This window comes from Rhinoraja longicauda, chromosome 18, assembly GCF_053455715.1.
Source record: "Rhinoraja longicauda isolate Sanriku21f chromosome 18, sRhiLon1.1, whole genome shotgun sequence".
NCBI classification, from domain to species: domain Eukaryota; kingdom Metazoa; phylum Chordata; class Chondrichthyes; order Rajiformes; family Arhynchobatidae; genus Rhinoraja; species Rhinoraja longicauda.
The window spans coordinates 37,094,429-37,106,588 of record NC_135970.1 but is presented as its reverse complement, the minus strand read 5'-3'; the positions used below and the strand labels follow the sequence as shown (position 1 = coordinate 37,106,588).

Genomic DNA, 12,160 nt, shown 5'->3' with positions numbered 1-12,160 from the left:
GCAGTTCCTTCCTACACAGTATAAGAAGATAACTGCAGATGCTGGTACAAATTGAAGGTTTTTATTCACAAAATGCTGGAGTAACTCAGCAGGTCAGGCAGCATCTCGGGAGAGAAGGAATGGGTGATGTTTCGGGTCGAGACCCTTCTTCAGTCTGAAGAAAGGTCTCGGCCCGAAACATCACCCATTCCTTCCTTCCTACACAGTCCTGAACTATTATCGGAAGGTCTTTGATCGGATTTTACTGGCTTTACCATGTACTAAACGTTATTTCCTTCTCATGTATCTGTAGACGGCTCGATTGGAAATCGTGCATTGTCTTTCCTCTAGCTAGTTAGCACGCAACAAAAAAAAGCTTTTCACTGTACCTCAGTACACATGACAATAAACTAAACTGACACAAAGCTGGGTGGCAGTGTGAACTGCGAAGAGGATGTTAGGAGGTTGCAGGGTGACCTGGACAGGTTGAGTGAGTGGGCAGATGCATGGCAGATGCAGTATAATGTGGATAAATGTGAGGTTACCCATTTTGGCGGCAAAAATAAGGAGGCAAATTATTATCTCAATGGTGTCAGATTAGGTAAAGGGGAAATGCAACGAGACCTGGGTGTCCTTGTACACCAGTCACTGAAAATAAGCGTGCAGGTACAGCAGGCAGTGAAGAAAGCTAATGGCATGTTGGCCTTCATAATGAGAGGAGTTGAGTACAGGAGCAAAGAAGTCCTTCGGCAGTTGTATGGGGCCCTGGTGAGAACACATCTGGAGTATTGTGTGCAGTTTTGGTCTCCTAATTTGAGGAAGGACGTCCTTGCTAATGAGGCAGTGCAGCGTAGGTTCACGAGGTTAATCCCTGGGATGGAGGGACTGTCATATGTGGAAAGATTGGAAAGACTGGGCTTGTATTCACTGGGGTTTAGAAGGATGAGAGGGGATCTTATAGAGACGTATAAAATCATAAAAGGACAGGACAAGCTAGATGCAGGAAAAATGTTCCCAATGTTGGGGGAGTCCAGAACCAGGGGACACAGTCTAAGAATAAAGGGGAGGCCATTTAAAACTGAGGTGAGATGAAACTTTTTCACCCAGAGAGTTGTGAATTTGTGGAATTCTCTGCCACAGAAGCCAGTGGAGGCCAATTCACTGGATGAATTTAAAAGAGAGTTAGATAGAGCTCTAGGGGCTAGTGAAATCAAGGGGTATGGGGAGAAGGCAGGCACAGGTTACTGATTGGGGACGATCAGCCATGATCACAATGAATGGCGGTGCTGGCTCGAAGGGCCAAATGGCCTCCTCCTGCACCTATTTCCTATGTTTCTATGTAACTGAAACTGAGGTGAAGTGGAAACCTCGAGCCCACGCCTTGCTTTTGCCGGTTTTACAATTTCAACAACTTAGCCCTGCAGACGATTCCGGCTCAATTCAACTGAAAGCACAGACTCCCAGGTAAAGTACAAACACACCTGCACAACAGGTGCATAGGTGTCACCTGCCCAAGTTAGGGATTAACAGCTGGGTCGCAAGACACCTAGAGACGTCGGCAAAAAAACGACACCAGACAGGTGCTGCCTCTCAAAAAGGAGTCAGGAGACTGAATGAAAAGTTCTGATGACAAAAAGAGGTTTCATTAAGTGAAACATGATTAGAGCAGGGCAATATTATTTCCTGAGCAAGGTGGCACTGTCTAAAGGACAATACATGTGTTTTTATTATCGCCTTCTGTCCTTCACTTTGATCTCACTTCCATTGTTCTTGATCTGCACCTTCGCTCAAAGAAGCTGAGAAGATCTCTCTCTCCCCCCCCCTCCCCTCTCTCTCTCTCCCTCCCCCTCTTCTCTCTCCCTCCCCCCTCCCCTCTCTCTCTCTCCCTCCCCCCTCTTCTCTCTCCCTCCCCCCTCTTCTCTCTCCCTCTCTCCCCCCTCCCTCTCTCCCTCTCCCTCCCCCCTCTTCTCCCTTCCCCCTCCCCTCTCTCTCTCCTGCCCCCCTCCATCCTCTCTTCCTCCCCCCTCTCTCCCCCCTCCCTCTCTCCCTTCCCCTCTTCTCTCTTCCCCCTCCCCTCTCTCTCTCCTGCCCCCCTCCATCCTCTCTTCCTCCCCCCTCTCTCCCCCCTCCCTCTCTCCCTTCCCCTCTTCTCTCTTCCCCCTCCCCTCTCTCTCTCCTGCCCCCCTCCATCCTCTCTTCTCTCTCCCTCCCTGCCCCCTCTTCTCTCTCCCTCTCTCCCCCCTCCCTCTCTCCCTCTCCCTCCCCCTCTTCTACCTTCCCCCTCCCCTCTCTCTCTCCTGCCCCCTCCATCCTCTCTTCTCTCTCCCTCCCTCCCTCCCTCCCTCCGCTGGATGGGCGGAAAGGCTTAGACCGATTTTTGATACGATACGAGGAGCTTCACAAACCGAGGGTGCCAATTAGCCAGGGCGCTCTGCAAAGTGTGCTCAAATGCTCATTTGAAATTCTCACATGAAAGGCAGCGTGGGGTTTATGCGGTGAACTAAATACTTTGTTCACTTATCAAGTTCATTCTCAGGCTTTTGTGTGGGTGATCAGATGAGCAGGGCCCCATATGGTATAGAAATTACTAGTTAAGAATCTCGGGTTATTTTTTCTCTCTCTCTCTCTCTTTTGTACTCTGGTCAGCTTTGCTCAGCGGAGTTTCTTCCCTTTCCCCACAAACGGCACATTTAGTTCAGTTTAGTTTATCGCCACGTGTACCAATAGACAATAAGTGCAAGAGTAGGCCATTCGGCCCTTCGAGCTAGCACCGCCATTCAATGTGACCATGGCTGATCATTCTCAATCAGTACCCCGTTCCTGCCTTCTCCCCATACCCCCTGTCTCCGCTATCCTTAAGAGCTCTATCTAGCTCTCTCCTGAAAGCATTCAGAGAATTGGCCTCCACTGCCTTCTGAGGCAGAGGTACAGTGAGAAGCTTTTGTTGCGTGCTGACCAGTCAGCGGAAAGACAATACACGATTACAATCGAGCCGTCCACAGTGTACAGATACATGATAAGGGAATAACATTCGGTGCAAGGTAAAGCCAGCAAAGTCCGATCAAAGATAGTCCGAGGGTCACCAATGAGGTAAATGGTAGCTCAGCACTGCTCTCTGGTTGTGGTAGGATGGTTCAGTTGCCTGATAACAGCTGGGAAGAAACAGTCCCTGAATCTGGAGGTGTGCGTTTTCACACTTCTGTACCTGATGAGAGACGGGAGAAGAGGGAGTGGCCAAGGTTGCGACTCGTCCTTGATTATGCTGCTGGCCTTGCCGAGGCAGCGTGAGGTATACATTTAGTTCATGTTTTCCATGACACGTTTTGTAACCCACCTCCAAAGTGCTCAGCAGCGACACATACTGTTCTCCGGACGGCCGGTCATCTTTCTTTTCCTACAGCTGTGGTGGGAATGTCATTCTTAGCGTCGATAACGAGCGAGAATTAAACTGGTTCCGAGAACGCTTTGGTTTAGAATTGGTTTAGAGACACAGCGTGGAAACAGGCCCTTCGGCCCATCGAGTCCACGCCAACCAGCCACGCCCCCCCCCCCCCTACAACACATTTCCATCCTACACACTAGGGGACGATTTGCAGAGGCCAATTAACCTACAAACCTGCGCTTTTTTGGAGTGTGGGAGGAAACCGGAGCACCCGGAGGAAACCCACGCAGGTCACAGGGAAGACGGTACACACTCCGTTAGTGACAGCACCCGTAGTCAGGATCGAACCTGGGTCTCTGGCGCTGTGAGACAGCAACTCTACCGCTACGCCACCATGCTGCCCTTATGGGTACTGACTATGTTGGCCATGGCTGCTTTGTGCTGCCTTCAATCACATGCCCAGGGACTTGGCGTAGACTACAAAGTGTGCTCAGCTGTACACTTAGCGACCCCCATCAGTAAACAACAGGTGAAGAGATAGGGAGCTGATAACAAGGGCAATACAATCTACTCTCGGAAATGACCAACTAAATGTTTTTATTTGCGCTGGTACTAACTCTTCAAAAGGCTGCCTCCAATACGCTTGTAAATTCTTTAATGCGCTATTAACTCCCAGCGCTGAATGTACCATTTTTTTATGGGTTGATTAGCCTCTGCTTATTTTTTCCTTTTTTTTCCCGCAAAAAAAGTTTGTTCCAAAACACATTAGTTTCATCTTAACTATTCACCAAGTTACAAATTAACTGCCGTTCGAATAGCGAGCTGGATTAAGCAAACATCACATTCTCCTTGAATTGCTGGCTGGGGTGGTTCAGCTTAGGAGCCATCTTGGAAATAAAAAATGGCCGAACAGGGGCTGGCCAAACTCGATAGTAAAAGGTTAATCATTTTATCTCACACTGTAAATAGTTAATAGGGCAAAAAGAAAATAATTTTATGGGTCAGCAAGATGTTAACTCTGAAGTAAAAGTGACCCACCCGGAACGCAGTGCGTTGATTAGTTGGCAAGGCCCAGGCAAGAGGCCTAGTGATGGTTTAAACCCTCCCCAATGAAGTGAAAATCTCACTAATTAACAGAAATATGTGCAAGCACAGAAAAATTAATTCAGCAGAGTCATGTAGATGTGCTCATAAATCTCTGCAATCACGGACAGCTCGATTGTAATCATGTATAGTCTTTCCGCTGACTGGATAGCATGCAACAAAAGCTTTTCACTGTACCTCTGTACACGTGACAATAAACTAAAATGAACTAAAATGAAATGCTCCGGTTTCGTCCCACGTTCCAAAGACGTAGGTTAATTGTTTTCGGTTAGTTGTGGAAAAAAAAAATTGGCTTCGGTAAAAAATTATAAAATCGTCCCTAGTGTGCGTAGGACAGGGCTAGTGTACAAGGTGATTGCTGGTGGGCACGGACTCGGTGGGCCTGTTTCCGCGCTGTATCTCTAAAGTTTGAAGTCTAAAATTCTAAATAGGACTAGCTTAGATGGGCACTTGTTCAGCATGGACAAGTTGGGGCCTAGAAACCTGCTTCCATGCACTGTGGCTCGAAGTAAAGCTTCCAAAGAATTAATCAAAGTCACCCACTAACAAGCACAAATATGAACTTAAATCCACTGCAAATTAAACTCGGTTTGTTTCCACAGAACACGCTTTGAAATCATTCCAATCATTCTTCGGACTATTGTGCTTGATGCATATTGAAACAAGTAAGCCCCAGTAAGTATCGAGTAAATGTTAGTGCTTGTTCTCCCCCTGATAAGTTTTTTAAAAGTACCATTTATTTGATATAAATATCACAATGTGCTGTTCTGTTCGGGTCTTTTTAATGAACCATACAGGAACACTGCCATCTAGTGCCAATCCCGTGCATGTGCAGAAACCGGTCCATTTTACAGGAGATACAAGGAACTGCAGATGCTGGAACCTTGAGTAAACCACAAAGTGCCGGAGTAATTGAGCGCCTGTGGATGGAATGGACAGCGGGCGTTTCTGGTCAAGGCCCTTCTTCAGACTGATTATGGGAGGCGAGGGGGGGGGGGAGAAATCTGGAAAAGTGAGGTGGGAATTCGGGATAAAGCCAATCAATTTTCACCGAGTTACTCCAGCACTTTGTGTCTTTTTCTTTTGTAAACCAGCATCTGCAGTTCCTTGTTTCTACATGTTTCACCCTTCTCCTTTTCCCCTTCTTCATACACTCTCCTCTTATCTCAGAGCCCGTCATTTAAGTTTAGGTCAGGGATATTTGTTTGTCATTTACATCAATGATCTGGATGATGGTGTGGCAAATTGGATTAGTAAGTATGCAGATGATACTAAGATAGGTGGTGCAGTTAATAATGAAGTCTATTTTCAAAGTCTACAGAGAGATTTGGGCCTTTTGGAAGGGTGGGCTGAAAGATGGCAGATGGAGTTTAATGCTGATAAGTGTGAGGTGCTGCATTTTGGTAGGACAAATCAAAATAGGACGTACAGGGTAAATGGTAGGGAATTGAGGAATGCAGTGGAACAGAGGGATCTGGGAATAACTGTGCATTGTTCCCTGAAGGTGGAATCTCATGTGGATAGGGTGGTGAAAAAGGCGTTTGGTATGCTTGCCTTTATAAATCAGAGCATCGAATATAGAAGTTGGGACGTAATGTTAAAATTGTACAAGGCATTGGTGAGGCCGAATCTGGAGTATGGTGTGCAGTTCTGGTCGCCAAATTATAGGAAGGATGTCAACAAAATAGAGAGAGTACAGAGGAGATTTACTAGAATGTTGCAGGGGTTTCAGCACTTAAGCTACAGAGAGATTGAACAGGTTGGGTCTTTATTCTTTGGAGCGCAGAAGGTTAAGGGGGGACTTGATAGAGGTTTTTAAAATTTTAAGAGGGACGGACAGAGTTGACGTGGGTAGGCTTTTCCCTTTGAGAGTGGGGAAGATTCAAACAAGGGGACATAACTTCAGAATTAAGGGACAAAAGTTTAGGGGTAACATGAGGGGTAACTTTTTTACTCAGAGGGTGGTGGCTGTATGGAATGAGCTTCCGGTGGAAGTGGTGGAGGCTGGCTCGATTTTATTATTTAAGAGTAAATTAGATAGGTATATGGATGGGAGGGGATTGGAGGGTTATGGTCTGAGTGCAGGTAGATGAGACTAGGTCGGAGAAAGTGTTCGGCATGGACTAGAAGGGCCAAACTGGCCTGTTTCCGTGCTGTAATTGTTATATGGTTATATATGGTTATATAGCATGGAAACAGGCCCTTTGGCCCACCAAGTCCACACTGACCATCGATCACCCTTTCGCACTAGAACAGAACTACTTCTAGGTTATTGCATTGCCTATTAAAGAAGCCACTTCATCAACAAACTCATATGTTCAATGGACCATTGTGGGCGCCACTGTTCCAGTCATCGATGCAGGCTTGGCTTTGCCTGTACCTCTCTTACCCCTCCCCCCCATGTAGGACAGAACTGCAGATGCTAGTTTAAATCGAAGGTAGACACAAAATGCTGGAGTAACTCGGCGGGACAGACAGCATCTCTCGAGAGAAGGAATGGGTGACGTTTCGGGTTTCGACCTGATGCTGCCTGACCCGCTGAGTAACGAAAGCATTTTGTGTCTACTTTTCCCCCTCCCTGACTCACCAGAGTCTGATGGTCTCGACCCGAAAAGTCACCTATTCCTTTTCTCCAGAGACGCTGCCTGACCGGATGAGTTACTCCTGCATTTTGTGTCTGTCTTCAGGGTAAACCAGCATCTGCGGCTGCTTCATACACATGCAGCCATTAAGAATGGAATTTTGGTAGCAAGGTGGTAGAGTTGCTGCCTTGCAGCTCCAGAGACCCAGGTTCGATTCTGACCACAGCTGGTTGTCAGTACGGAGTTTGACGTTCTCCCTGTGACCATGTGGGTTTTCTCCGGGTGCTCCGGTTTCCCCCCTACACTCCAAGGACATACAGGTTTGTAGGTTAATTGGCATCGGGAAAATTGTAAATTGTCCCCAGCGTGTGTAGGATAGTAGTAGTGTGCGAGGTTCGCTGGTCGGCGCGGGCACGGTGGGCCGAAGGGCCTGTTTCTGCGCTGTATCTCTAAACCAAACATAAAGCAGCAATTTGCGCCATTACACAAACTCAAGATCCAATTAGAAAAATAATGGTCTTTAATTCACATAAAACAAAATAGTTTGCTCCTCTTCTGACCGAGTTTATCCGCGAGTTATTTCAAGTATTGCGGTTTCCATAAGTGTTATCCATAGCTTGCGAGCCCAAAGAAACCTTCTTGGATGGTGCAGAGTATATCCATTAACTGGCTTCACAAACAATTTCACCACTGTAGTGCTTCATTTCAGATGAAAAGTCAAAGAGTAGAAAATGCCAAGACCCTGATGTATGTGACGAAACTGATTACAAGTGCAGATTAGTCACAGGTGTATATATTCTCCCAAGTTTCTACTTTGTGCTAGACATTCAATTTGGCTACCCCAAACACTCTTCCCCCCCCCCACCTTTCCCACCCCCTCCCCACCCTCACCCTATCCTATAACAATTATACATTTCCCAAAATACATGTCCCTGAACACGGTATTGTCAATATTAAAATATGGACTGGAAAAAAAAAATATATATATATAGAAGTGTTTTTAAAAATCTCAATTATTTGATAAAAGGTGACCAAGTGCATTTACAAACCAAATGGCACATTGCAGAGAGGTCAGGGATGTTGTTAATAGTCGGGCCTTTAGCCTGGATGTATCAGTGGCTGGTACATGAATGACCACATTAGGTGAGAACTGAGAACAACTTGTGGCAATCCCAGGTGGCAGTGGCAGTGGCGTGCCACAAGAGGGGACTAAGTGGGCCCCTTGAGCAAATGGAGGTGTGGATGTTGCCTCAGCCTCTCCAGCAATTCTTCCTCTGTTGGTTCCTCCAAATCGTCCCTAGTATTTAAAACAAAATGGAAATTAGAAAAGGGACTACTGGCGAGAAAGGCTCAGCGGTAGTCAATAGACAATAGGTGCAGGAGGAGGCCATTCGGCCCTTCGAGCCAGCACCGCCATTCAATGTGATCATGGCTGATCATTCGCTGCCTTACAGCGCCAGAGACCCGGGTTCCAGAGACGACAGGTGCCGTCTGCAGCGGGTTTGTACACTGCGCGTGGGTTTTCTCCGAGATCTTTGGTTTCCTCCCACACTCCAAGGACGTACAGGTCCGTGGACGAACTGGCAATTGTAGATTGTCCCCAGTGTGTGGAGGGTAGTGTTAGTGCGTGGGGGTCGCTGGATTCGGTGGGAGCGAGGGGGCCCGTCTCTAAAGTAGATTAGACCTGCCCAGCCACAAAAGGAGGAAAGGTGCTCACCTGAACATATCCTGTACACTCATCTGATACTCAGACTCCTGGTCAGAGAAAGACATCTGGTAACTCCGATCCCATTTGTGAATGAAGTTCTGTTTTGAATTAAACAGAATTTCACACTAATTGATTGATTCACACCATGACAAAATACCACACTACAAAGAAAATTTGCAGAGATACAATGGAGTCTAGGTTGTTATACCAGCTTCAAAGTCGTCTTGCTGAGTCTCATTGTCTGTAACCCGTTTTCACCTAGCCCACAGCTAACAATGGCCCGTTTCCTTTATCATCATTACCTTTTTGCATATCTATCCTTCATTTGTTCTATATCTCTCTCTCTCTCTCTATAAAGCACCGTCTATATCTCTCGTTTCCCTCTCCCCCTGACTCTCCAGTCTGAAGAAGGGTCTCAACCCGAAACGTCACCTATCAAAGTTCTCTAGAGATGCTGCCTGACCCGCTGAGTTACTCCAGCTTTTTGTGTCTATCTTCAGGCATTCTAATGTAGGTTTAATGTCATGTTCAGATAAATTTGGACCCCCTTGTCTGTGTAAACTAGCAGAAGCCGAGTCACCTGTACTCAAATATCCCCAGCAAATACTGGGGCGGCACGGTGGCGCAGCGGTAGAGTTGCTGCCTTACAGCGCTTGCAGCACCAGAGACCAGAGTTCAATCCCGACTACGGGCGCTGTCTGTACAGAATTTGTACGTTCTCCCCATGACCGCGTGGGATTTCTCCAAGATCTTCGGTTTACTCCCACACTCCAAAGACATGCAGGTATGCAGGTAAATTGGCTTGGTGAATGTAAAAAAACTGTCCCTAGTGTGTGTAGGAATCGCATGGACCAGGTGGGTCGAAGGGCTTGTTTCCGCGCTGTATCTCTAAACTAAACTAAAATACTTCACATCAAGGCCAACCAAGCATTTGGCTTCTGGTAATGGTATGTGGAATTGGGAAGAAAGATGGGGGGGGAAGAACATGCATTCAGAGTAAAAAGGGGAAAATCAAGATGCTGCATAATGATGGATATTTAATCTAGTGGGATATGGACCAAATATGGGTAGGTGGGACTAGCAGAGATGAGGCATCTTGCTCGGCATGGACCAGTTGGGCTGAAGGGCCTGCATCCATGCTATAAGACATTACAACTCTAGTTACGATCAGAGTCATATAGCACAAAAGAAGGGTTCCAACCCAAAACATCACCTCTTCCTTCTCTCCAGAGACGCCAAGTTACTCCAGCACTTTGTGTCTATCCCCTTTAAGTGGAACTTTGTGGCGGTACAGCTGCTGCACTTACAGCGCCAGAGACCCGGGTTCGATCCTGACTACGGGTGCTGTCTGTACGGAGTTTGTACAGTCTCCCCGAGGCCTGCGTGGGTTTTCTCCGGGCGCTCCGGTTTCCGCCCACACTCCAAAGACGTACAGGCCTGCAGGCTAATTGGCTTCGGTAACATTGTAAAAAAATTGTCCCGTGCAAGTGAGTGTGTGTAGGATAGTGTCAGTTTGCGGGGATCGCAGGTCGGTGTGGACTCGGTGGGCCAAAGGGCCTGTTTCCATGTTGTTGTTAACTCTAAACTAAGTTACTGCAGTAAGCAGTTTTATTTTAGAATTACTAATTTAAACGTCATACTTACCTCAAGAATTAAAGCCACAAAGAGGTTCATCCAAATTACAGCGGAGACCAGCCACCAAGCAACAAAATAAAGTTTGGACCACCTGTGGGGAGAAAAAGATTCACTTTAGAAATTAAACAAGACGCCATCCATTATTATAAGTGGTCTCGCAGAATGAAGAAGCGGAGATAGAGAGATTCTTGATCAGTACGGGTGTCCGGGGTGAAGGCAGGAGCATGGGGTTAGGAGGGAGAGATAGATCAGCCATGATTGAATGGCGAGTAGAATTGATGGGCCGAATGGCCTAATTCTGCTCCTAGTACTTATGAAATTATGAAATAAATTATTGACTTAAAAAGACAAAAAGGAGAGAAAAATCCACACAAATTGAAACAAACTACAGCTTGTTCACATCAGTTGCTTCTTGGCAACATGGTGAAGCCACAAAGTTGAACTCTGACAATACAGAGTCTCCACGAGACTGCGCTGGGCCTGCCTGTACTCACTGAGTTACTCCAGCTTTTTGTGTCCATCTCCTGTTATCATTTAATTTGGCCACTTGGTGGTGCTTCAGGCCAGCACAACACACAACGACCGTCAGCTGCAGATGCAATTAGCTTCATGAACACCAAAGGTGGGCCAGTCTATCGAAACGGCGGATCAAGGGCCCATTTGGAAGACATTATCGAACACAAATCTCAGTCAGTCATGTTTTAGAGTCACAGACCACGCAGCTTGGAGGGTCTCAACCCGAAACGTCACCTATTCCTTTTCTCCAGAGATGCTGCCTGAGCCGCTGAGTTACTCCAGCCTTTTGTGTCTCTCTTTGGAAACCGGCCCTTCGCGCTCAAGTTCTCCATGCGCACAAGATGTCTATCCACTGAATTCAGCATTTGTTTCTCCTGACATTCTCTAACGTTTTATACTATCTGTCCAAACGTCTTTCAAAGGGCGGCTACAATGGCACAGCGGTAGAGTTTAGATTTTTTTTAGATTTAGATTTAGAGATACAGCAGGCCCTTCGGCCCACCGGGTCCGCGCCGCCCAGCGATCTCCGCACACTAACACTATCCTAAACCCACCAGGGATAATTTTTACATTTACCCAGTCAATTAACCTACATACCTGTACGTCTTTGGGGTGTGGGAGGAAACCGAAGATCTCGGAGAAAACCCACGCAGGTCACGGGGAGAACGTACGAACTCCGTACAGACGGCGCCCGTAGTCAGGATCGAACCTGAGTCTCCGGCGCTGCATTCGCTGTAAGGCAGCAACTCTACCGCTGCGCCACAGTGCTGCCTTACAACGCTTGCAGCGCCAGAGACCCGGGTTCCATCCTGACTATGGTTCCATCCCGTCTGTATGGAGTTTGTACGTTCTCCCCGTGACCACGTGGGTTTACTCCGAGATCTTCGGCTTCCTCCCACACTCCAAAGACGCACAGGTTTGTAGGTTAATTGGCATGGTATAATTGTAAAATTGTCCCTTGTGTGTGTAAGATAGTGTTAATGTGCGGGGATCACTGGTCGGTGCCGACCCGGTGGGCCATCTCCGTGCTGTATCTCTAAACTAAATTAAACTAAACCAGACCTCCCAACATTTGATTTTACAAATTCAGAATTTTGATGTTTAAAATTCAGAATTTTACATAATATCGCGCATAATGCAACTTTTCATCAAAAAAAAAGTATGCACGCCAAATGCGCGTACGCGTTGCGCTACATTCACATGTGAAAAACGACTATTATTTCCAACAGTCTGTAGTTCTTGGACTAGGTGTAC

At 46.9% G+C, this 12,160-nt stretch overlaps 1 protein-coding gene across 1 annotated transcript in view; it reads right to left on the bottom strand.

Annotated features, from left to right (window-relative positions):
* Window positions 1–7,943: 7,943 nt before the first annotated feature.
* tpcn2 (two pore segment channel 2) overlaps window positions 7,944–12,160 on the bottom strand; it is a 54,814-nt gene continuing 50,597 nt past the window's right edge. Inside the window, exons 22-24 of the mRNA XM_078415528.1 lie at window positions 10,400–10,481; window positions 8,765–8,853; window positions 7,944–8,344 (exon numbers count right to left, since the gene is read on the bottom strand). Coding sequence (XP_078271654.1) covers window positions 8,257–8,344; window positions 8,765–8,853; window positions 10,400–10,481 — 259 coding nt within the window. The 3' untranslated portion in view covers window positions 7,944–8,256. The remainder of the gene's footprint in view (window positions 8,345–8,764; window positions 8,854–10,399; window positions 10,482–12,160) is intronic.